The sequence below is a fragment of the Lagopus muta genome, chromosome 2 (genome assembly GCF_023343835.1).
Source record: "Lagopus muta isolate bLagMut1 chromosome 2, bLagMut1 primary, whole genome shotgun sequence".
NCBI classification, from domain to species: Eukaryota; Metazoa; Chordata; class Aves; order Galliformes; family Phasianidae; genus Lagopus; species Lagopus muta.
The window spans coordinates 55,203,468-55,228,733 of record NC_064434.1 but is presented as its reverse complement, the minus strand read 5'-3'; the positions used below and the strand labels follow the sequence as shown (position 1 = coordinate 55,228,733).

General features: G+C 37.3%; 1 protein-coding gene across 1 annotated transcript in view; it reads right to left on the bottom strand.

Annotated features, from left to right (window-relative positions):
- PDE7B (phosphodiesterase 7B) overlaps positions 1–25,266 on the bottom strand; it is a 166,077-nt gene that overhangs the window by 93,851 nt on the left and 46,960 nt on the right. Inside the window, exon 3 of the mRNA XM_048934714.1 lies at positions 20,515–20,575. Coding sequence (XP_048790671.1) covers positions 20,515–20,575 — 61 coding nt within the window. The remainder of the gene's footprint in view (positions 1–20,514; positions 20,576–25,266) is intronic.

The window sequence follows — 25,266 nt, the reverse complement described above, 5'->3', positions numbered from 1 at the left end:
AAATACAACAAATGCCTGTTGAAATGTAGCAATGCTAGCCAGCTTCATAAATGATGGTGTTTTTTTCAGGGAATTGAGTAGGAGTTTGTCACCTTGCCGTGCCTGTGAGTCATGCCATGTAGCAGTGGCAGCTCTGCATGACCTATGGATGTTCTGTATCCCCAGCTGACCTCCTTGCCTGTCATTTTGCAGGACATGTGCGCAGGCTTCTTCTGGGCCAGGTAAGCACAAAAATTGGACACTTGCAACCACCACCAAAGCCCACAGCAGCAAGCACAATGTTCAAGAGCTGTTAGGGATGCCCAGGTATCTCAGTCCCCTTGCTACTGACAAGTCTCCAGCATCTATAGTTGCTCTTATTCTGAAGAAGTATTTTAAAGACTTTTTTTCCTTCTGCACTTGAACATGTTTTTTTCTTTTATGATTTTGTGTAGTCTTGCCAACAGCATCTGGCCTAGTAGGTGAGGGAACTGTTACACATTAAGGTAATAGCTACAAACTCTGGTGTCCATGCATGGCTGAGGAGTGACCGCTACTAAAAAGGGATGGATACAGAGGCTAGATTTATCCATGTAACTGGACTGTATTATGAGGGAAATTTTAAAATAACACAGTGGCAAAAGAATATTTTGTTCAGAAGAGTAGGCTAAAGACCAATTCTAAGAATCATCTTTAATAGTCACAAGCAATGAAGGTGCAGTGTACTATTTGGGACATGGCTCATCTACTTCATCTTTTATTTCAGCCCCTAATGCAACTGATAGATCAACTGAAGAGTTAGGGATAGCAGCCACAGCCTACACCTGCAGCTCAGCTCGTGTCAGACAAAGACAGGTCCGTCTGGAGGCTGAGATGCTCTGGCAGCCAGACCTGCTCAAATTGCTCACGCTGTCAGAAATTGCCCCACATAGCCTATCACCAGCACTGCGTGCTACAGCACTGAAGTCACCTGCAATAGATCTTTTCCTTTCCAGCTTACTACTAAAAAAATGCTGCTGACGCTGAGGCAAGCCCATTTGCTCTGTGTGCTGAGTGGAGGGGGTGAGGATCTCTAAGAGAAGGTAATGCTTGAACTCTTTTCAACATGGACTAATCAGTATGAAGATCTGCAGAATAACAAGGTAGGGAGACAGAAATACCTGTGTGTGACCATTCTGCTCCAGCTGCATTTGTCCTTGGGTAGGAAGAAGACCTTCCAAACCCATCTAAAAGTAATGATGGGTATTGCCCTGGGCAATACTAATATCTGAAAAATTGTCATCCTTAATACCAAATTTCCACCTTACAGAATATATTTGTTTCATTTTCTTGTTAAATTTTGCTCAGAGTTTACACGGAACTCCTCCAGCTGTGCTACATTAAAAAGCATTTAAATGTATTAAATCCCTTTTCGTTACGAATCAAGAGATTTTAAAATGTAGAAGCATTGAGTTTCCAAGAACACTGACAATTTGGGTGTCCTGATTCCAGGCAATCTAGTTTGAAGCAATCAAAATTAACTGATTTTCAGGAATTAATGAGTAAGTGTTGTTTGACTAAAAAGTATATCTTCTCAAGACTTTGCACATTGGTATCATAAAATCATAGCCCGAGGTTTTAAGTTATCCTGGAAGTGGCATGATATCTAAGTAAAATGCATCATCATTCCTTACAGAGCCAAATTTCATTAAATGTGTAGTATCATGTTTCTTGGCGGGATTAATTCCTCCCACATAATGCAATATTATCAGCATTCAAATAACATTTCTAATTTAATGATTTTTCTTTATCAAACTGTGCAAAATGTCTTTTACATGCAGATAGTATCTTCCATTCACTCAGTACTTCCCTATGAAAACTGCATGTTTTCCAGGAAACATCCAGCCCTACTGTTGCTCATGTATGTACAGTGTGTATATGTACACTAGTAGAAAGACAAGGCAAACACACTCACTCCCATATGTACAGATGTAGGACATGGAGAATTAAGTGAAGCAACAGAAAACCTCCTTTACTGCTCTGGCTGAACTACTTGAGCTCATTTTTAAAAGCTAAGGTTGGAACCAGTTGCAATCAAGTATTTTAAAATTCCTTTTCCCCCTAAGAATAGAACCTGCTGTTCTTAAACATGGCTACTCAGTGGAACGGCATCAGAATATTTAGAAAGGACAAGTAAGAAGTATCTTGGATGTCTGATTCTTCATACACTAGTCCTCTCGAATTCTTAATGCCCTCTTCATTATTCTCATTCCTATTCCTCCTCATAGAAGATGAAACTCTTGAGTTAGTTGTACTTTGCTCCAACAGAACAAACATAAATGGTTCACTGATGCATATGAGGAATTTATGTTGCTATGATATGAACTGAAAAGAGCTCTCAGAATGCTCATGTCCTTCTGTTGGCTGACAGAAGATCTTGGCTACAAGCTTTCTTACAGTGGACATATCAAGGAACAAAAGAAATAAGGAGAGAGCACACTGCTCCCTTCAGGATGCTGTGTCATCAGTAAACACAATTTACCACTGTCACCTTGTGCAATATATTCTTTGCTTAGAGCTGAGACCCCTCATTTGTATTTTTTACTTCACAAATATATTCTGACACCTTTTTATTACTTATTTCCTGCTGCTTTAAAAATCCTTTTGCCTTATTTCCTTCTCCTGGATAAAATTCCTTCTTATGCAATAATATGCTTGAGAGAATGCAATCAACAGCTTCGCAAGTAGGAGATTTTTATCACTAATTTTAATAATTTCTTTCTAAATGTATTTAATATGTTGATCTATGCACAGAAAAAAAAAAACCCAAAACATGAAAATATGCTGGATCTTATGTAATCTTATGTATAAAACATTACTAAACAACCCTAGAACCATACCAGTGTTGATACTAAATGAGTCCTGATATCATATGAGTCTTGAGGCAAAGCTCAATATCAGTATCATAAAAACTTTTTTCCAGCTTCACTCACCAAAAACAATCAAGAACTTCCTGTAGTTATGTGTTTCCGTATGCAGTCAACCAAAAAAGAGCTTAGAAACCTTAACAGCTATTCCATAATGACAGGCCAACAAAATATCTCCAAAGAATTCTGGTTGATTTTTTTCTATACGAGCCTAAGAAATTACACTGAATCTCATTTATATGTCCCCAGTTTCGAGGGACAACTGATGACAGAAACAGTAGTTACAGGAAAGGCTACCTCAAAGAGCCTGAGTTCCACATCAGTAACGAACTGTTACTGATGGACCAAGAAGATAAGGCTACCTTTACGGAAAAACGGGAAAGGGTCTAAAAACAGATATTCCTTTCAACAATGGGAAAATATCTGGAGAAAAGCCAAAGCCTCATTTATTTGTGTAGCCATTAAGGAAGAACATATTATACGCTAAGCATTTGAACAAGAAAATGAACAACCAAGCTGTTCAAACAATATTCTAGCTTTAAAGGTAGTATATAGCATTTACGTTAAGATTTTGTAATGCTTACATGGATGGTTTGCGGATGTTTATAATGAGAAACACAAAAGTGTGTGTTAGCGTATGACAGAGCAAGCACAGCAGGGAATTAGACTTCCTATCACATGATTCAGCAAAGAATTGAATGAGAAGATGTATCAATTTTCTGGTGCCAAGAGGTGTGAGGGAGAAGGGTGTTGGGATTTGCAGCTGGCTCGAGTCTGAGGAATTACTTTGTTTGGTGTAACTTAGTGAGCTTTCATCTGTTTGTTCCCTAGGGGCAGGAGCTAGAACCTGTTGTGATCTGATAGTCCTTTGCTTCCTGGAAGCAGAAGATAGTCCTTCTGACGACCAATTGCCTCAACACGCTGGGCTGGCTGAGCCAGCTATGTCCTAAAATCTCCTGGGTCAGCCAATGCATGGAGTGATTAAAACTTCCATTACAGTCCCTAGGGGCAGATGAGGACTACCGGGAATCAGCTCTAATACAGTATCAGCATAGGGACAGCAATGCAGCTGGACAGCACAAACAGGAGTGAGAGGGAGGTGAGGACAGGAGAGGCAGATTCCCTGAGTCTTGTGAGGTTTCCAGCATTTGGGCAGCCCAGGGCCTGCTGAAGTTGGCAAATTAAGGCACAGTTATCAATTGGCCTCACTTGAATGTCAGCCAGAGTTGTTATTATACTTGTAGGATGAAGTAGGCAGATGTGTAGGCAGAACTTGATGGCCCACACATCAAGTATTTACTAGAGCTACTCTACCTCTGCATCTGCTGGAGGAAGTACATGTTCCTCACTTCTGTCACTTAATAACTTCCCAGACTTCTGTATTAGGAGAGTGTAAGTTTTACTTTGCCATAGCAATGAAATTCCAGGAATACCAAGTCTGTAATATAACAATAATCACCAAGCCAGGAAATCACAGCTTTGTTTAAGCAAGATCTGGTTAGGTCACACCTCATAAAGGTAAATGAATAGGAAAGATGAAAGTGGATTCAGCAGAGAGTGATTATCTTTGACCACATATAATCACCAGATGGCCTTGTGCATTTAAATCTGGGTTAATTATGGTTTTCTCCAACAATATCCAATTACATGACGAATAACCTTGGCGTCTAAGGCAGGAACCTCTGATATGTGTCATTTCTTACCTCAAGAAGATTGTTTATCTGAGTTATCAGAGCCAGCTACTGAAAAGCCAGCCTACTATTGTTGCATTCTCATTCAGAGCACACTGTCTTCCAAAACATCTGAGCAGACCTGACAGTCTGACGGCTGGGAGTACTTTGACATACTCTACCAGAGGGAACTCCTGGGGGGAATAAGCTGACTGCATTCACTGCACTTCTTCCTTTATAGCATATGATAAAGTAGCTGTGGAATGCAGGGTCAAGTTCTCCTCTGAGAGACAAAGCAGAAGATACATATAGGAAGTCTCAGTGCATATTTCTGATTTGCACTGATTTAATTCCAAGTTCTTCCTAATACTATTTGCAAAGTAGTGAAGGCTGAAATGTCTTGCACTGGGATAAAAAAAGTCTTCTATATGCTGGGTTCAGTCACTCTCAAATACAGTGAAATGTTACATTTCTGATTAGTCCTAGATCTCATCAGTAATAAAGACTGAAAATTGTTATTAAAACAGCAGATGTTATCATTAAAATGTTTGAGAAGAATGGACTAGAAGATAACATGAATGAAGTCTGTCCAGTAACATTTTGTACTGTGATAGAGCAGTTTTTATAGTGGAAGAACAAGGCATGAATTTCATGAAAGAAATTTTCAGGATATTCTTCAACAGAAAGAGTAATTCACTGTACTATGCATTTAATTATCTAGCTATATAATGTGCAAATTATAATGGGACTTGCATTTAATATGGTTTAAATTTTGGGTTATTGCATTAAAAACATCTACAACTAGAAATAAAAGTGATCTTTCCATCCATTTAAGTAATGATTAATAACACTTTTACTAATAATTAAAGACTGTTGATGATCTGAAGCAGTCTACAGCTGCTATGCATGCTTATTGCAAATGAGACTTATCTGTTTCTTACTGAATGTAAGAACATGACAGAGGCCATCAAAACATTAAGGACTAGATCAGAAAAATGCTCCTAAAAAGAGATTTAGGAATTCCTGATAGGATTTTGTGCTTAAATCCAAGGGTAAGACCCCGAAAACTCTGACTTAGCTTTGATTTGACATTGAGAATGCTTCAGCATTGTGCCTGCTACAAATTGCTTGTTTGCTTGCACACTTTTAGTCAGAAAATCCAGTAGATGTCTGAAAAATAGGAACATGAGCAGATCTCAGAAACTACTGCTGCTCTTGTATTTGCATCCTACTTGCATCAGACAGGAAACATTCATTCACCTGCTGGAGTCTCCTTATGTTCAGTCCAGTCTGGCTGGTGTATGCCAGGTACAAGGTGCAGCTCATCACTGACTCCAGTGTTGACCAGGAAAAATACAACCAGAAAAAAAGAGGCGCCTTGTCTTCATAAAAATAAGTGCCTTTTCTTAATAAAATAATAAAACTGCATGGAATTTGCAAAGCAGTGCGGCATTTTCATTAGTTATCCATGAAACAAGGGGGGACCAGATTCAATTTTATTGTCTGTCTGAGGGAGTACTCCTATTCCACAACTTGTACTTCCCAGCAGAGTGCCTTACCTGCAGCAGTAGGTGAGTTGAGCAGGAAATCCCTGTCTGCTCCCTGCTGATGTTTTTGCTGACTTTGTGGCATTGAGCAAAAAGGAATTCATAGTTTGTGGCAAATGTGCATGCAAGAGCACAATGGCTTTTTAGCATCATGGTTATTATGCAGGAAAGCAGGGATTTTGTGCAGGCTTCACAGACTGCTCTTGCTTTTGTTACACAACGTTATGGATACTCCTGGTTTGGATACCACAGTGTAGAAATGCTTCTTCAGTAACGTGGGATTTTAATTGAGACAGATTTTGCTGTAATTTTTAAACTTACTTTATTTTTGTCTTTTAAACTAGCTCTTAAAATTTTATTTAGAATGGCCTGGGTTGAAAAGGACCACAGTGATCATCTGGTTTCAACCTCCCTGCTATGTGCACTGGACTAGGCTGCCCAGAGCCACATCCAGCCTGGATGTGACTCATTGCAACTGCTATGCGTGTTAAATAACACCTACAGTAAAATAACCCGTGGGTTACTTTTGTCCAGTGAACTAACTCAGCGGTGTACAAAAACAACCATGAATTTATCAATGCCACCAGAGGAAAAAAAAAAAGTAATTCAAAAAACTGTTTCTGCAAAGTTCATGATTGCTTCAATTAGATATTTAAAATTTAGATTTCTGAAAGTGTTTTGATTTTTCTTTCCCTACCTCTTACACGATGCCTCTCCAAATTTGAAATCAGTAATTTGGCTTCAAATATTTTGTTTACTTGTTTTACTGGGCTGCATTTTTAAAATACTTACTTGAAACCAACCGACCAATTCTGAAAGTTACCATTTATTATTTATTTTTTAAAATTTAAACTAGATTTACAGTGATGCAGGAGTGAACAGGGACTGTTTGTCATTAGTTTGTTCATATGCTTTCCCTAATTGGCTGATCAGCTATATCCTCATGCTTTCCAAGCCCTTCCGGGAGTAGAGTGACGGTTTCAATGCTTAATAACTATAGAAGACAGTGAAGAAGAACCTGCCAATTCCTTATTCCAATGTTTCTAGTTTATGTAATAGGTACATATTTGGGTTCACCCTCTGAATTAACTTCTCCTTTTTCAGACTCAGAGACAAATTTATGTGATATTTACCTTAGGAGAAATTATGAATATATTGCCACAAAGTCTTGCATCGCACATCTGCCAACATTTGAGTGTAGCTTTATGAAGATGGGAGAAAATGGAGACAGATGCAGTGATTTTGATGGCCTGGCTTTGGCAAAGCTTTTGAAAAGCAAACACATTTTTAATTATAATTAAAAGGTAACTGGCAAGTACTTGGGCAGCAGCACTCTCACAGGAATGTGGGAGAAGGTGCCTCATTGACCAATCTGCAAAGGTAGGAAGGACGACTAAAGCCCTCCTTCATTCTTGCCTTTTACCCAATTGAATCTGATTTAGATTGATGTCGCTACGCATTGCACCAACAACTGAAGAGAATAAAAGACCAAGTTACTTATTTTACAATTGAAGTAGTCCTCTTTAAGGATACCATAGTAGTTTATCTCACAAAATGTATGCCACAGCATCATCAGTGAGCACAGGATGTTAAGAGCACAGTTTCATATATTGTCTAGCAACCAGCTCCTGTGCCAGCAGGACACTCACAAGCTACACGATAGCACAGATCTAGCACTGATGTGGGCACTTTGTACACCAACTTCATAATTACTATTACAACATCCCTGCATGTATTAACCCAACTCCATCTTACTTAATGTCAGGGAAGTTATTGCCACAAAGCTAGGTCACTGCACTTATGTGCAAATGACTTATCAAGAAAGAAACATGGTAGAAAACCGAGGTTTGGGCTACAAAATAATTTTGTCAGTTTTTTTTTTTTGTTTTTGTTTTTGTTTTTTTTTTTTTAAATTCTGCAGGGATTATTTCTATTTGTTAGAGCAAATTAGTGATCACTTTTTTCCCAAAACAAAATTGCAGTTTTCACCTTGTAAAAATGTGACTCAGAGATGCCAGAGGAATTCCTCAGGTGAGCTTTAGTGCATCTATCTCATTATCCTGTTTTGCTATGTGACTGACATGATTCAGCCGAACTGTGCCTGCTGTGAGGTGGCACCAAGGACTTCTGTCATGTGCTAGAGTAATTTACATAAAGACAGATGCACACAGACTTCCAGTGACCACATCTGAAAAATGCCCGGGCACTTTTCTGAGTCTAAACCTTGTTACTGGCCAAAGGTTTTCCACTAGACGTTAGTGTGTGTATGAACCAAATTTTCTTTTTCTTTTTTTTTTTTTACTGAAAAGCGAATACACAATTAAATTTCAACAAGACAACTTTTGTCATCTGTTTCTGAAGATACACTTCCTCCAGCCAGCTGGGACATGTTATCTAGAGCAGGCGAGCTTTTGAGTAGAAGAGAAGCGGGCACGGGGGCAGAAGAAATAATGACAGGAACTGAATCATTGTCCCTGCCTATGTGGACCTGTAATTCTTGTGGTGCTCGACTGAGGAAGCAGAATGTGCCCATGATATGAGATCCACAACACATCTCATTACTCTTCAGACAGCTTCAGCAAGAATATAAAAAACAGATGGGCGAAGGTGCAAGCAGTTTTGTAATTCCTACAGATGATCTTTCCATGTTGAGGGAGAAGCTTTCTGGCAGGACAGCATTAGAGGGATTTATGCTGTTCCCTCTTCAGAGTCTGTTTTGCAGAGGGAGAGCTCAAGTCTGCACAGCTGCCAACCTAAAACCTTCCTAGATTTACTACTGGAAATTCACTTAAAATTTGACATCAGCAATGCCTTCTCCAACACAGATTAAGAACAAAAAATGCCAAGTAGAAAGAGAGAATTGCGGTGCTTCTGATTAAAAACAAAATCAAACTCTCCCCCATCCTGTCCTAGGATTTCCAAAAGCTTTCCAGCACACATCTGCCTTTAGTTTCCTCTTTGTTTATTCAGTCATCAATTATCAAGAGACTTTTTGTTTTGTCTCAATGAGCTGCACAATTTGAAGCAACTGCTGTATCTAAGATGGTTCTGCTGAAACCAAACACAGATTCCTTCATGACACAGAGAAATTGGATTAGATTAAAATAAAAATATGCAAAAAGAACAGATTTTTTTTACCAAATTGTTCTGAGAGTTATTATAATGTCATTTCCCCGATGAAACAAATAATACATAGACTTCAAAAGCTCTGAGTGTTATTCTCAAACAACAAAAAATAAATGAGATTAGACATAATGATTTATGACGCTTCCATTCGTTCTTCTTAAGAAAAGAAAAATATGTTAATAATAAAAGTCATATGAACTCAAGATCTTTTGGCTTCTAAAATATTGTGACATGCACTTGCCTAAAAAGCCTTTTAGGACAAATGTACAATGACAGTAATTCCACTTGTGCCTTGGAAGTTGTATCTCCCTGGACATAGTATTACCTCTGATTAAACCAGTGGATTAATGCCTGTGTTACTCTCTCTGGTGATAGAAAGAAGTTACAATGGAGCATCTGCCCATTCATCTTCCTTTCTAGCTGAGGTCTACCAGTAGCTGTGATTGATGCTGCGTCGTATAGTTACTAACCGAGAACTCAAATAATTCATACTACTCCTTAGTTTTGCATCCTCCCAGTTCCTTCCATAGGAGCAGTCACATGACAGTTTTCACTGAACATTTACAGAATGGCTGAGTGTATTGCCCAGCCTTGATAAATACATATCCCAATGATCTAATTGCCAGCACATTCTGGGATTTGATGAAGAGCCCAGCCAGGTACTTTAACTACAAATAGATCTTCCTACTTCCATCAAAACACAAACTGCAGTTCATGGAGTGAAAATGCAGCAGATTACTTTAAAGATGATGTTAATAATTTCAAATAGTATCTAATAAGAACAACAAGAAAAAAAATACTTAAATCTGCAGGACTTGTCTTTAGATACCTTTATACAACCAGCTGAAAGACATCAAAAATAAATCTCTCTTCCTCTGTCCTTCTGGTAGTATATTTCTTGTTATGTTAATGCTGTACGAATTTGATGTTTGTATACTACTCACTTTACTCTTGGTTGGAGAAGTGAATTCAAAGACCATTTATCCTTGCCAACTAGGAAATTTCTACTAATTAAGTGTGTGATGCCAGTATTTCTGAGTTTCTTTCATTAGCACTGCCTGTAATAAACTAAAAAGATACTACAATGTTAATTTACATCTTGTACATGCATGAATAAAATGTGAGAATTTCATCATTTCATGTCAAAACAAAGATCTGGAATATTATTAATTCATCTGAATTAAGTGTTAAATTAAATTTTCTCTGTATTCATCTACAAACTTTGTGTGAAGTCCTGACCTAGAGTTAAAAGACACTTCACCTAAAGTTTCAATAACGATACTATTTCATACAATATTAAATCCCGTTTACCATTCTCTATAAACTTGTCTCCATTTCAGATGAGATGAACACCTGATTAGGTTTCAGATTGCACGAACCCGTTGATGGCATGCATGCTGGAAGCAAGCAAACAATATCTGGGAAAAGAGGTGTTTACCATCTACTTAAATCACAATTTATCTTCTACATTCTCTGGGTTGTCAGTTAAACCTTAACTGATTGGCATGAGTAGTCCTGAAGGCACCATGTGGGTATGTGGAAATTACTATACTGGACCAGCTGATGGGTTGAAGTCACAACTGTTTTTGTTCTCTGGCAAGGTTCGCAGAAGCAAGCAGAACAAACAAGATCAGGCCTGTGGAGTCCAACAGCTGGTGTGAGGACACAGCATTTGCATTGTGTATGCTTTGGAGGATTTAATTTGGACTATTTCTAACATATTCCCATGGACTAAATGTCTAGTAGCAACTAGAATGCACCAGATGCACTTGTAGAGTACGTGGTTTGTACTGATTCACATGAAATGAAACAAATTTGTGTATGCAGAAACTGCTCTGTGATGCAAACCAAAGGCTGCAGTGAACCGGAAAACCATCTAAAACACTAAAGTAGACACACTCTCTACAATGAGAGTCTATGAAGCACTATCCTTAAAAATGTTACCATGCAATAACATTTGTATTTAAAACAGCATGAAAGTTAAAAAAAAAAAAAAAAATTGTAATAATGATCAAATTTAATCTCCAAATCCAAATATTTCATAAACACTACACTAGAAACAACAAAGTTTGTACTTCAGGAGTAAGATTAATTTTCCCTAACTTCATGCATCCAGCTTCATGCAGTTCAGCTTCCTTTGAAGACAGCGGGGATAACCATGCACTTTCTCCAAAGGTTTAACTGAACAAGTTTTAGACATTTGCTTTGCAGTGAGCTGAGTGTTAAGGTACTGAATGAAAGCACAGAAAAGTACCTTTTACTCATTCTTCCTGACAATAGAATTTTAAAGGATTTTAATAGATTTGTCAGATTGCAACTATCTTCAATATCTTTTCATGCGCATTGAGAGGAAAGCCCTATAAGGGAAATACAGTAAGAACCCTCTCTGAATTTTGCTGCAAGAAAGAGAATCATCTCTTGACATAGGCATTTGAGGTTCAGAAATTCCATTTCTTGTTGTTAAATGAAATTTTCATAATATCCAGAGTCACATTCCATGATTTCATGAGCCCAGAGCCTTAAGTGTTTGAATCAGATTGGTGCTAGACACTGTGACCTATCCTGGCACAGGAACATTTTTCAGCCTTTGCATATTTTGGCTTCAGTTAGAGTAAGTAAATATGTGCTTAAGTAGTTTGATAATCAAGGGATTATCTAAGAGATCAACTTAATGCTTTGAGAAATACAACATGCATAAGATGTAGATTAGAAATCATTATTTTTTAAAACAGACAAAGAAAGTTTAATCCATCAAAGAAGGCTAGCTACCTAGACAGCAAGGTCAAAGAACATTAGGTGTTTGATTTTGTAGCTTCTTCTTTATCATATTAAAGGTGAGAGAAAAAGGCTAGTTCTCAGCAAAAAAAATGGTGAAATTATTAACATTTCAGAATTACTTTTTTTAATTCCAAAAGATCATGAGACATCTTGTGCAATATGGAGCAGAGAAGAACAGAGGAAAATGTATCTTAGGCTGATAAGTTTAGAAACATTTACAGCCAGGAACTGACAGTTTACAAGCACAGAAACTTCATGGCTTTCTCAGACACAAATCACAGCTATATAGCAATCTATAGAAAATTGCACAGACTGTGAAATTACAATGTATTACGAAGTAATAATTAAATAAATGAAGATTAATTGCTAGAGATGAGGTCAAACCACAAAATATAAATTTGAACAATTTAAATCAATGTCTGGAAATTCTAGATCTGGGTACATTATCATACTTCTTCAATTGCAATAGCGTGGCTGGCTGCAAAACTGAGGGCGAGTCTGGTCTCAGTAAAATCTTTACTGTTCCTTGCCCCATTCCCATTTTGTGAGACAGCATTAGCACAGCAATATTAGTCACGGCACTTTTCTGGACATCAAGTTCTTTGGGTTGAAAAGATGGGAAAATACATGAATGCAGCCCATGTTTAGGGATGTGATTAGGCATAAGAAAAATTGAACTGTGAGGCAGCAGACTGAATACGCACTTGAAATCTTTTTTCCAACAGGGGATCAGCAATAACTCACGTGACAAATACCATGAAATATGATATGAGATCATCTTCAGTAAATTAGTCAAGCAACTGTTCCTCCACTTTCTCTAAGTAATGCTTAGTTAATATGAAAAAAAGGGAAGGTCTCAGAAACAGAACTTATGATTTCTCTTGCGTTACACACATGTACTTCTCTAGGCAGAATGCAGGTCATAGGCCTATTACCTATCCTCCTGGAGCTATACTCATCATTTTTCCCTGAATTGATTCAGTAAGTGGAACAGACAGTGCTTAACCCAGCCTTTAAGCTGGGTTTAGCTGCCTTTAGCTTGGTGGGTAAGATAGAAAATGGTTTTAGCCACTTAAAGGTGATGAAAGTCCAGAATTCAAAGCTTACATTTCATTGCACTGTTACACAAGCAGGAAGCAGCATGCAATCCCTCTGTCTGCAGCATGCTTTGGATGAAAAGCGATGTATGGCTTGGCTTTATACTGCTCTAAATTTGCTAATGTTTGCTTGAACCAGACTTACAAACCCATGTGTTTACCAACGTGATAGCTGGTGAGATTCTCAGCCAAGTGATTCTCAGTTTTCTTGACAGAAAGAGAAGTGGAAGGGTCAGAAATTTTGAGTGTTTTTAGTTGGAGGGGAGTAAGGTTTTGTAACCATCTCTTGTACTTTAGCATCTCAACTGAATCCTATGGCCCCAGAGAATGGATTCTTTCGATACTATCCATTCTGCAGATGGCCATAATGATATGTTTATATAGTATAATCAGTGTCAATCCTAATACATGATTTCCTTATAATTGTGTTCCCATCAGGTCCCCTGTCACCCCTCAAGCTCAGACATAGAATAAAAGTATTTATAGCTCCAGATAGAATTTGAGTGATAGGAAAAAAAAAATATATTAAACATAGAAAAGAGTTTTCTATGCCTACACAAAATACTAGTGCCAGTTTTTGTCTCCTTCAGTACCCTTGTGAAAACTGTAATACTGTCAGGACAAGTGATTTAAGCCTGATCTGATTTACAGGACAGAATAGGATAAACAGGTGGTCACTGTCACTCAGCAACAAGGCTGCAGAATTACCTAGCATAGAAATTAAGTCAAAATTACTGAAATAATAAGTTGGTACTAGAAAACTTTTTAAAAGTATGTTAAGGATATCTGGATTTTCAGCTTATTTTATTTATGATATTTTTTAATAGGCATGATATTTATGTTCTTTGTGGTTTAGGGAATAAATCTCACAATAACAAAGAGTTGCTACTTGTTTAGCATGAAACCACAACACAGTGATGAAGCAGCACAATGATGGCATGTGTACACTGTCAACTCCTTGACAAAGGAGTCTCTGTTGCAGCCTTGTGCCCACCCATTTGCCACTTTATGTCTCCAAGCTACAAATGTAGGCAGCCTGGCATCTCGACTGGGGCCTTCCAGAGAAAGCATGGGCTGATGCATGGGGCCTCTGGCCTCCTGCGTACCATTATGCTGAACAAATACTGAGTGCTCTTGAAGAGAGCAGGTGAGATATAAGCATGCGCTGCACTTCTGGAATGGACAGTTAACCAAAGGAGAGTATCTTAAGTGGCATGAGGGAGCAACCAGCCTCCATTTTGATAGTCACAAGGTCACAGAGGTATCCCTTTCTGAATGCATATGCTTTACAAGCATAACTGCAAGATCATTAGCTGTTTTATTTGTAAAATGTGTCCATATATTGTAACAATATTTGAAAATTTCTACCTTTTGTCTACTCAACTGAAGAAGAACTGCTGTTCCAGAGACTGCTGGTAGAGAGACTATGTCAGTTACTTTATAAAATACGAGTGAAAAGCTCTTAGCATGGTCTTTTGTGCTTAGATTTGAATTTCTTTTCATTAACAAGACATCAAAAATAGACACTTGTGTTGCAAGCTGCTTATGGAATTGAAACCTTTGGAGCAGAGCGCTTATGTTTCCATACTCCACTGTAAAGTTCTGAATAATCGCTATAGGCAGTACAGCAACAAGTAAAGATTTCTTGTTAACTGCTGAAGATTTAGGCCCTTTCCTGATAACACAGCGAAATTTTACAAAGATAACTTTATGTGCTTATTTTCATTTGCATAGATCACATATGTAGTCTGCATAAGGTCAAGTGCATGTGTAAGTCTTTGAATGACTGGGTTATAAATAGTTGGTACATTTGGCTATTTAGAACACCATTGCTCATGCAGAAGTTTTGTGCATACAAGAGATATAGGGTCACATTTCACACCATGTCAGTAAGAGCTGAAGAGCTTTCAAAGCTGTAGGCTTTCACCACTGCAGAACTATTCCATTAGCTGCCTTGTTTCTCTTCCTCCTTCCTTTTCAGTGAAAACTGACACTAATATTCTTTAATTTTCATTTTTCCCCACTCATTATATGGTTATTTACCTGATTAAGTTTCTCAAGGCAAATTTGAATAGATCTGATTATTTTTCAGCAAAGTTGAGCTCAGTGGTTATGTAATCCAGAGGCCAACCTGCCAGAGCCTTGCCAGTACCCCTCAGTTCTAGCTTTCAACACTGTTGTTATTCCAGTAATGTCTCTCTCTTAAGCTGTAGCTGCCAATTCTGTTCAAGTGTGTGGCAGTTTTCTGCTACGGGCGAAGTGCTGCCACCACTGAAGCTGGATCCATCAAACTCATCTCATGGCCAAATTTTGATTTCTTCACATACCACAGCGATTATTTGTTGGAGGTGAGTTAGGCACCTCTCTGGAATACAAAATTATTTGTGGTACCAAAGAAACTAAGCTATGTTTCAGTAGTCTGGAGAGTAAAAAAGCGTGAAAAGAAAATACCTCAATGTACGCCATGATAAGTTGCGAGGTCTGTTAGGCTTATGTTTTCATCTTAATACCTAGCTCCTTAGGAGAGAAATTCACATTTCCCCTAGAAAAACTGCTGCAGATGGGAGAGTTAACTGATACACAACCTCTTCAAAATCTACCCAGTAAGGAGTAAAGACCAAATCTGACAGTGAGAGTAAGATCTAGTGAGAGACTGCTAACTAGAATAACATACTCATTATGCTTTTATCCTCCTTCCTCTTTTCTCCATTATTATGAGGAAGGCTGAATGGATTAAAACTGATGAGATGATAAAATTTTTGCATGTGTTATGAGTGCACCTATTTACTTTCTATACTGCAAATATAGGGGTAATTGTATCTATGTGATATAAGCTGCTATTTGCTTATACACTCAAGTTTCTCTTCTATTCAGCAGACATTTATGCAAAATGCAAATATGAGTAATAAAAGAAATTACTTACTAAGTCAAGGTAATGCCATATATCAATAACAAATTGACATGAGTGAGGTGACCGCTATGCTTTAGGAGAGCCATGTGGTCAACATTTTTATTTCTTTACCATAATAGATGGATGGAGAAAAAAACCTTCATGCTTTGCAGGAAAATATATTAGCTGACCACTTCTGCAGACTATGAATCCCAAGGTTAGAAAGCCAGGCAACTTAACAGTAACACCTATCTCTCAGATGTTGAATTTCCCTTTTAAGATAATCTTTCCCAAAGATCCTTTCTGGAGTACATGCTGTGTTTCCTATGTTTTCAGACCATATTAAAATAAGTAAGCATTAGAGCAATGCTTAAATGATAGTGTACAATAAGACTCAGAGCAAAACACAAAATTACTATGAGCACTGTAAGTTTCACATAGGCACAGCAATTTAAGTTTTACCATTCTAAATATTTCAGAACTAGCAGTTACCTTCTGTACCAATCCTAGAGAGTGATATAAGAATGTTATTCCTTCCAGGATGAATTCATAAAATTGGATGCTCTGTCATGCAGAGGTTACTGATTTAACTTCAGATGAACTAGTTAAGATGCAAGAACTGGTTAAATTGCCTTAACTTTAGATTCTTCCAAGCTAGGATGAAATTTTTCTCTGCAGAGTTAATTAGCTTAGGCATCAAACCAGCAATTTTCACAAACTGACCCAATTATCTCTGCATGATACAACATTGGATCGTGTCTGAGCCCAGAGTATGTTTGTCTACATAATGGAAAAATTACCCTTAGGTTGTGCCATTGAAAATATCATTGGGCCCTCCAGGATGAGGAATAGTTCTTTTTCTGCTCACCAGAGAATCACAGAATCATTATTGAACTGTTTAGGTTAGAAGGGACCTTTAAAAGTTGTCCAGTCCAACTCCCCTGCAATGTACAGGGACACCTACAGCTAAATCAGGTTGCTCAGAGTCCCCTCCAGCCAGACATTGAATGTTTCCAAGGATGAGGCATCCACCACCTCCCTGGGCAACTGTTCCAGTGCCTCACCACTCTTATTGTAAAGAACTTCTTCCTTATATCCAGTCTAAATTTCCCCTCTTTTAGTTTGAAACCATTTCCCCTTGACTTATCACAACAGATCCCATTGAAGAGTTTGTCCCCTTCTATCTTCTTTCATATTCATAGATAATAAGAACATGGAGAGTACCCTGCTATCCTGCTATTTTCTCACTTTTTTTTTTTAACTACCTCTTTCTTATTTTTATTTTTCTAAATCAGTATCATTATAAGTAAAGGGCATGGAGAGGCCAGGGTTCTCATTTCCAGAATGCAACATAATGCCAAATATTTTTCACATCCAGTTCATTATCTCTCAATTTTGTCATAGTTGAATGCCCTCACTAACTTTGATAACAGCTCCAATTCTGGCAGAATACAGTAGATTTTCTACACTGCATTAGAAATGCCAGTGAGCTACCAGTGACTTCAGATAGATTTGGAGCTTCAAGAAAAATTTCTGATAGCACAGTTGTACTGACAGTGCAATATTCTTATGAACTGGATTACAACAGTACCTCAGCTTCTCACTGTATTCATAAATTTCACAGTATCACAGAATATCCTAAGTTGGAAGGAACCCATCAGAATCATTAAGTCCAAATCCCAGCTACATACAGAACCACCCACAATTTCAAACCCTATGCCTGAGAGCACTGTCCAAATGCTTTTCAAACTCTGCCAGGTTTGATGCTGTGACCATTGCCCTGGGGAACCTATTCTAGTGCCCAACCACCCTCCCACAACTGAAAGATGCACTTCTCTCTTTTTCAAAGGACAGTGAACATATGACAACATTTAAAGATTTAGCCAACGTTACAAGCAAGAAATCTATGTAATCTGTGACAGATTTAGGGTTAGAATATTGGTCTTCAAAAGACTAATGTGGGCCACTGATCAACTTCTGCAACAGTTACAGAAGTTCTATTACTTTAAATAGTGCAACATACAAAATGAAAATAAACAAATGAAATATAAAATGTAAGGTGGAATGCATCATATTCTGTAAAAACTGGAGTACATGAAATTACACTGATAATGAGAATATCCTGGGCAGAAATATAGTCGTTACCTACTATACCCTCAGGAAGCACATTAAAGTAACAAATTTATTTGTTCAAATAATTTTTTACACATGGATAAGAAGTAAAAGAGGAGACAAAGTGATAAGAATCAATAGATCTTAATCTCGGGTGAAGCAATATCAAGTCTGTTCATTGTAAAATCACCTACTTTCACTGTAGCCATTGCAAACATTTCAACATTTCTTTATTGTTTCCTGTTTTGCAGTGGGGAAGATAGGAATAGAATAAGATTTTCACTGCAAACCTCTTTTTCTCAAGCTTTAAGTAAAGAGAACCTCATCCTCATAATCCATGTCAATCCATAATTTCAAGGAATTTGGAATCATAGTAGCCGAGTACATAGTAGCCTAGTGTTGTTCCAAAAATCTTCAAATTTAAAGCAAACCCAGAGCCAGTAGCATAACCCAGATACAGATCTTTTCTGAAAAATTAGCTAGTATCATTCTAGCATGCTGCTTGATACCACGGAGATGCAAGTATGGAGTGGTCTTATGGCTCTGTGGCCCTACCAGAAACACAAGCGTTTCATGGATAAATCAAGACAGTGAAGTTAGTCTCTAGTAGCTGCCCTCAGAGCAAACACGCAATGAAAGTTCTGTTTCCCATACCACTTATAAAGCCAGTTGTACAGTATACTACTGCACTTAGAATAACCCCAGCACTGTACATGATTTGAGATACCCTGGGATGAAACATAAGTATCCTATATAATATAGGGTATAAATCCTTAACTTTTTAGAGACACTGATGCACACTAATGACCGGAGAGATCCTTTAAAACAGAAGAGATACCATCTTTGGAAAAGTCCCTGGACAAGTCACACCTTTGACAAGACACCGTAGAATCATTTTTACATCCCTAGCAGTTTCTTTACAGCAAAGAATAAATTCTTGCATGTGCACATACTAGTCAACATAGATATGAATATAGCTAATGGAAACAACATCTTCTGTTTGCTGCTCCTAAAGAATCATTTGCACTAAGGATGATGCCTAACTACAATATGTGTTGTTATAAAAATGCCAAAACAAATGACAAGAAACTCATGCAGAAAACTTTCACCTTTAGGTAATACAGCTTCTTAATTTCCTCTTTTTTTTCCTTCTTTTTTTTTTTCCTTCTAATGATTAATAACATTTGCATGGATATAACCTCCTTAGAATGTAACCTCCTAGAAACTATTCTGCACTCCACAGTATTTAAGCTGTATATTATAATTGGCACGATAAGGGATCACAAAAGTATCTTTTCTGTCAGCTTGTGCCATTAAGAACCTCTAACCACAGATCATTGTTGTAACAGGTCATTATGGTCCACTGTGTCAGTTCATCTATTGGGATCTGTGCACTATAAGCATGACAGATTTCCTCTGCAGCAATTACAGCCTATTGTGACAATAGGATTTAATGAATATAAGCAACAAACCACATAATCTGTTATTACAGAACACAGCCATGCACCCAGATGGGAATTACATTCCTAGACATTACCAGTTGCAGTTTTTATAATTATGACTATTTCAGTCATTGTGTTTTTAGATGCAATGCTTTAATGTACCACATACATTTATCTCAGCCCTGGCTGGTGAGAGGTCTTCAGAATTTAAAGCCTAATCTTGCAAATATTCCATGATTCTTTTTTTTTTTTTTTTTTCTTAGCAAAAAATATAATAGATTTTTAGACACTTACTGTTGATTTTTGCTGTGATACTGCTGGCTAGCATTGTAGATGAAACAAGCAAATACAATAAAATTAGTCATGGAGATTAATGAAGCATAGCAGAACATTTCTGCATTGTTTTCAAAGAATAGACACTTCTGCTCTGCCCAATACTATCTTTCCCTCCCCCCCCAAATGATGGGCAAAGTGCTACACCAGTGCAAATCCGTAGAATCACAATGATGAGAATTTTGCTTAAGGTCTGTCCCCTGTCTTAGGGGCTTCAGATAAATATTTGTGAAATTAATACTCTTTTTCAAAGCATAAACCTGTCCTTCATATTAAAGATATGCAGTCTACAAAAGTTCACATTTTCCCTAGGGTGATTTCAAAAATCTGGCTCAATTACAGAGATTTTTAGGTTTTTAATTATGAGTTCTGGAATTGAGTACATCAAAGGTTACAATTACAGTGTTGGTACAGCTGTATTTTAATCTCCATAGTTGGGCACTACTGGAATATATGTACTTTAAGTAATGGAAAATTCGCTGTAAAGAATAAATTAATGAGGACCACATACGGATGAGCTGTATAAATGCCAGTGTGAATCACCACAGTACTTATCATGTACCTTTGAGAAGGAATCTCCAATTAAACTTACTTCCACAGAATCCTTATTACCAAAAAGAGAAAAGACTCTTACCTAGCATGCGAACACATTTGGCATTCTGGTCAGGACTATCAAATGAGATTTCTCCGCACCTCTGGAAAAAAAATTCAATCAAAAATTAGTTAATATGTATTTACATTTAATTAAATCCTCTTTGATACTATCCCTGTCTTCATCCTCTTACAGGGGATCTCTGATCCCCTCGTTCTATGTTTAAGTTTGGCACAAGAAATGTTCAGATGAGTGTTGATAAAATGTCAAAATCAGAAGAATTGCAAGTAGCCAAAGCTCAAGGAAAAATAGACGTTATAAGGGTAGGTCAACAACATATTCAGGGCATTCACCATGCCCTATTTATTACCATACCTATGGCTTAAACAACTACCTCATCCATGTTCCTATTTGTTAGTACTGAACCAAGAATACAGGAGGCCTCATTTACTGCCTCATTTATAGTGGCTGATGTTCAGTCACTATACTAATCCAGTGAAAGAACATCAATAGACTTAAGATTCGGATACATAGTGTTTGGTTATTTTCAAGGATGAGGCATCATTTGAGTCGTTTATGCAGACAGTCATATCAGTTTAGCTGCCAGTAGGAACATAATTGGTGTGGCTCAAGGGTCTGATCTAGCTCTGATTAAAGCCAGTGTAGAGATCCCACTCACTACAGGAGTGGTTGCTTCAGGCACTACAAAAAAGATTCATTTTTAATTACTACACTCAAAGCCCTCAGTAAGGAGGCCCTTCTTAAGGATAGCCTCATATTTAATAAGTAAAAATGGTCCATGCTTCATAATCTACGTTTTGTTGTTGTTGTTTCTGTCTATGATCAAGTGGGAATAAAAGCATCATCATGCAAGGCTGGGAAAATCACTGAGAGCTATTAATTTATCCTCCTCTTTCTTCCTCTCCTCTAATTTTTATACAGTTTCTCTTTTTCTTCACCTACATCTTTCTCTTTTACATTAATATCCAAAATGGTTACTCCTGTCATTTTTTTTTTTTTTTTTTTTTTAAAAGAGAAAAAGAAAAAGCAAAACTTAAAGCAAACATTTCAAAACTGCAAATAATCAGGCAAGTAAAAACCTTGGAGCTTCAAAGAAAATAAAACACTGCAACAGTTTTATAAACGAATAACACATTTGGAGCTCACTATTTTTTAAGTTTACCTCCTTCATACTGAAAGGAATACAAACAAATAAACAAAAGCCATCACCCACACACAGTCTCTTCATATATCAGTATCTCTAAAAAGAGTAAACAGATGCCGGTATTAACCTTCCCAGGTGGGAGCACATACTTGTGAAAGACTGTAAAAGGAGAAACAGCATCCAGTATTTTGAAGTTGGTTTACAATTGCTCTTACATAATTTCTCTCTGAGGAAAAAAAAAAAAAAATTGTTTTTTATTCTTCAAGGGAGAATATTAAATCATGGGCTTCTTTTCACACAAATCTCCCACTGTCATCTTCACGACCATCAGTATTTTAGACAAATACAGATTTAAGAAATCACTTTAAAATTCACTGCCCCACTCAGCCCTGAATTTAAGCTGCTCTTTGTAAACTCCTGGTTAGTTTTGATTTAGTTCCTCAGACATATTGAATACATCTGAAACATACACATAAATATCACATTTCAGGCAGGCAAATGGTGTGTTACAATATCTAACAATAGTTATTAGCCCTAGCATTATGAAACTGGGAAAGCAGCTAATGTTTTACAGAGTCCACTATCATCTGACAGGATTCATTATGATAATGGATGAACTGTGAAAATTTTGCAAGTTAAGATTCAGATAACTATACATAAGTTCACAGGCTTATCTGGATTTCCCTAAAATCCCTGAAATCCACAGAACTGTCTGAAGAACAGCCACCCTAGGAGATTTTTCATGTTCACAACAGCTCTATCTGAGCTTTTTCTTCTGCAGCAATTTTACAGAGGTTTTTCTGAAGGTAATGCCTCCTATTTATTTCCATGGAAACTGCAACATACAAAAAAAGCACAATAACACTGCTTGACTGAGCACATTCCCAGCTACAAAGCTTTATTTTTCAACATAGACACCACCATTAAGTATGTATTTTCACCAGTGATGAGCAAGAGCATGCATGCTCATATACGTTTCCATGTCAGATGCCATTCTGTCACACTGTCCCCCTACTGCCATCTGTCACACAGCAACAACATGTAATCGGACATTAGTGGGAAAGTCCAATCTCTACTGCCATACCATCAACATCTGCCTCTGATGTTATCAACCAACATAATCACATTGGAGGCATTACTTTTGGATCAAATGTGTTATTTCTGATGTCAGGGATTGCACAGAAATACATAAACAGGATGAAAAATAGGCTATTTCTGAACTGCTTAGAAGATATGAAAAAGATTTGGTTGGATTCTGGATGTGTAAAGTAGCACAGAATCGCAGTAGGGGCTCATTTTTGGTCTTTCAAATAATAGTTGTTTGGACATTTTTGTTGCTAGCTAATGTTTTCCATGAACAAGAGGTAAGGAATGACTTCAGGATTTAATTTTCAGAATTAAACTGAGACTGTGTTACCACTACTATGAATTCCTGCCAGGGCTGGTTAAGATTCTTCCTGGCCAAGTTCACTTCCCTTTCTGGCTTGGGTTTGTTCCACCTGCTTGGGTTCTGGGGGTTGTACCAAGAGACAATGAGGCAAGAGTTTCTCAGCTCTGTACCCATTTCCAAACTAGGACCTAAGTAGCTGCTCATTCTCTCCTGCAAGTTTCTGAATTTTCTACAGAATCAGTAATGGATACATTTGAGGGTAGGAGCAGGACTTTAACCTCAGCTGCTAGTTATTCTGCTTTTGATTTCCACTGAGACATAAAGGAAGAATCACTCTGGATTTATCTGCTGTACACAGCAGACTTACTGCATGTGTGTAGATCATCTGTATATCTGTTAGGGGAAGCAGAGAGAAACATGATATCCCTTCTAAAGATTGGCTAGTTTTCTGTACCCAATTTGAAGAGGCAAGGTTATCAACGGTGAGATGTTAACAACAAATATGCTACCCACTTGGGAAGAGAAATAACCTCGAACAGGAGAGCAGCCTCTGAAGTTCATTTCTTGAAATCTCTGATGGGGATGGATTCATAGTCCTGACCGTATTTGAACCTTACTTGAATTATAAGATTTCACTCTTTAAAATAGGATTTAAACTTTTAAGCCACAGACAACCAAGTTTGAAAAGCCAGCTTGGTTAGTTAAAAGGTTATCCAAGCAGGAACAAGGTTTATAGGCTTTTTTACTCCACTCTGTTCTTCGTGTCTTGAGTACAGTGTTCAGTATGTCTCTCTTCCTATATTACAATATAATAAAATGAACTATTTAATATACATCATCAGCTGAACATGACAGTAATAGGGGGGTAATCTTTTTGCAAATGATAGGGATTATTATATCTGTAAATAGCAGAGATATTAATCAGACATTGATTTCAAGCTCAATATCTTTCAAGAATCCCTTTGATTTCTTTGTTTTTAAAGTAACCTTAAGTTAATGTGGTTTGTTCTTACAAAGAGTAGAAGTAATAGTCTACAAAACAACATTACTTAGTAAAATAACTTTTCCTTCCTTTTCTGAATACCTTGTATAATTCCTTATTTCTTTAGAAATCAGAATTAAAATGCACAAACACGACTGATTAACAAAAATAAGACAGGGCAAACAGCTTCTATGTTTCTATGAAAAGCTGGATTATCTCAAAGAAAAGAAGAAGAAAGCTACTTCTATATAAATTTGTTTTCTATTGAATTCCTTTCCCCTACACCTTTAAAAAGTACTTGAATAAATTCCTCTAGTATGCAAAAGAATCGTTCTTACTACCCAATGATGTAGAGATGGAACATCTATTAGCGTGGAAAGCCACAGCACTTCTTAAATCTTTGTAATCTTTTATAATAACAACTGTTTGCTGAAATCTAAGGGCAATATGTCATCAGGAGTCAGGCCACACGCTCTTCAGCTTCAGGCTGCCTGGGAGATCTACATTGGATTCATTTTGAGTGCTGATGCACTGTAGGAACTGAAAGAATTCCAATGTCTTATTAAACTTGCAGTATTTTCAGTTCAGTGTCCCCTCTCTGACAGAGGCAAGAGAAAGTATAGAATATACCACAGTAGGCTAACATCTATCCTGCTTGTAGCCTTTCCACAGTTACCTCTCCACAGAATAAAGCCTTGTGATGCTATCTGGTAGAGATTAAAACAATGTTTAAGTATAACAAGGAAATTCCATACCAGTACTCCGCACTTTCCTGACGTGTACTTGAATACTTCTGAATTTTGCTGTATCCTTAAACATTATCTTTTTTGGCCTAAGTCAAAAAGTGAAGTCATGGTTTTTTCTTGTTTAGAAACAAAAAAATAGTTTTCTGTACATCATACCTTTATTAAAATTTACAGGCCTACATTTTATCAATTTTCTCACTATTGGATGATTGCACAAATACACCTTGTTCACACGATCTTGAATTTTCATCTCTGAATTTTTTCAATTAAAATGTGTAAAATGAATACAACTAGAGAATTGCATGGATAGACATTAATATTGGCAGCAAATAACACTAGAACATTTTAGCCGACTAAATTGACCACAATTGATAAAAACGACTATAATTGTTTACATATTACCTCTTTGGGGCTTATTAACAGTTCCCATAATAATTACAGGTGAAATTTTGAATTTACCTGGAAATGTAGACCTGAATTTAGCAAGTCTTACATTAGACTGTGAAAAGAA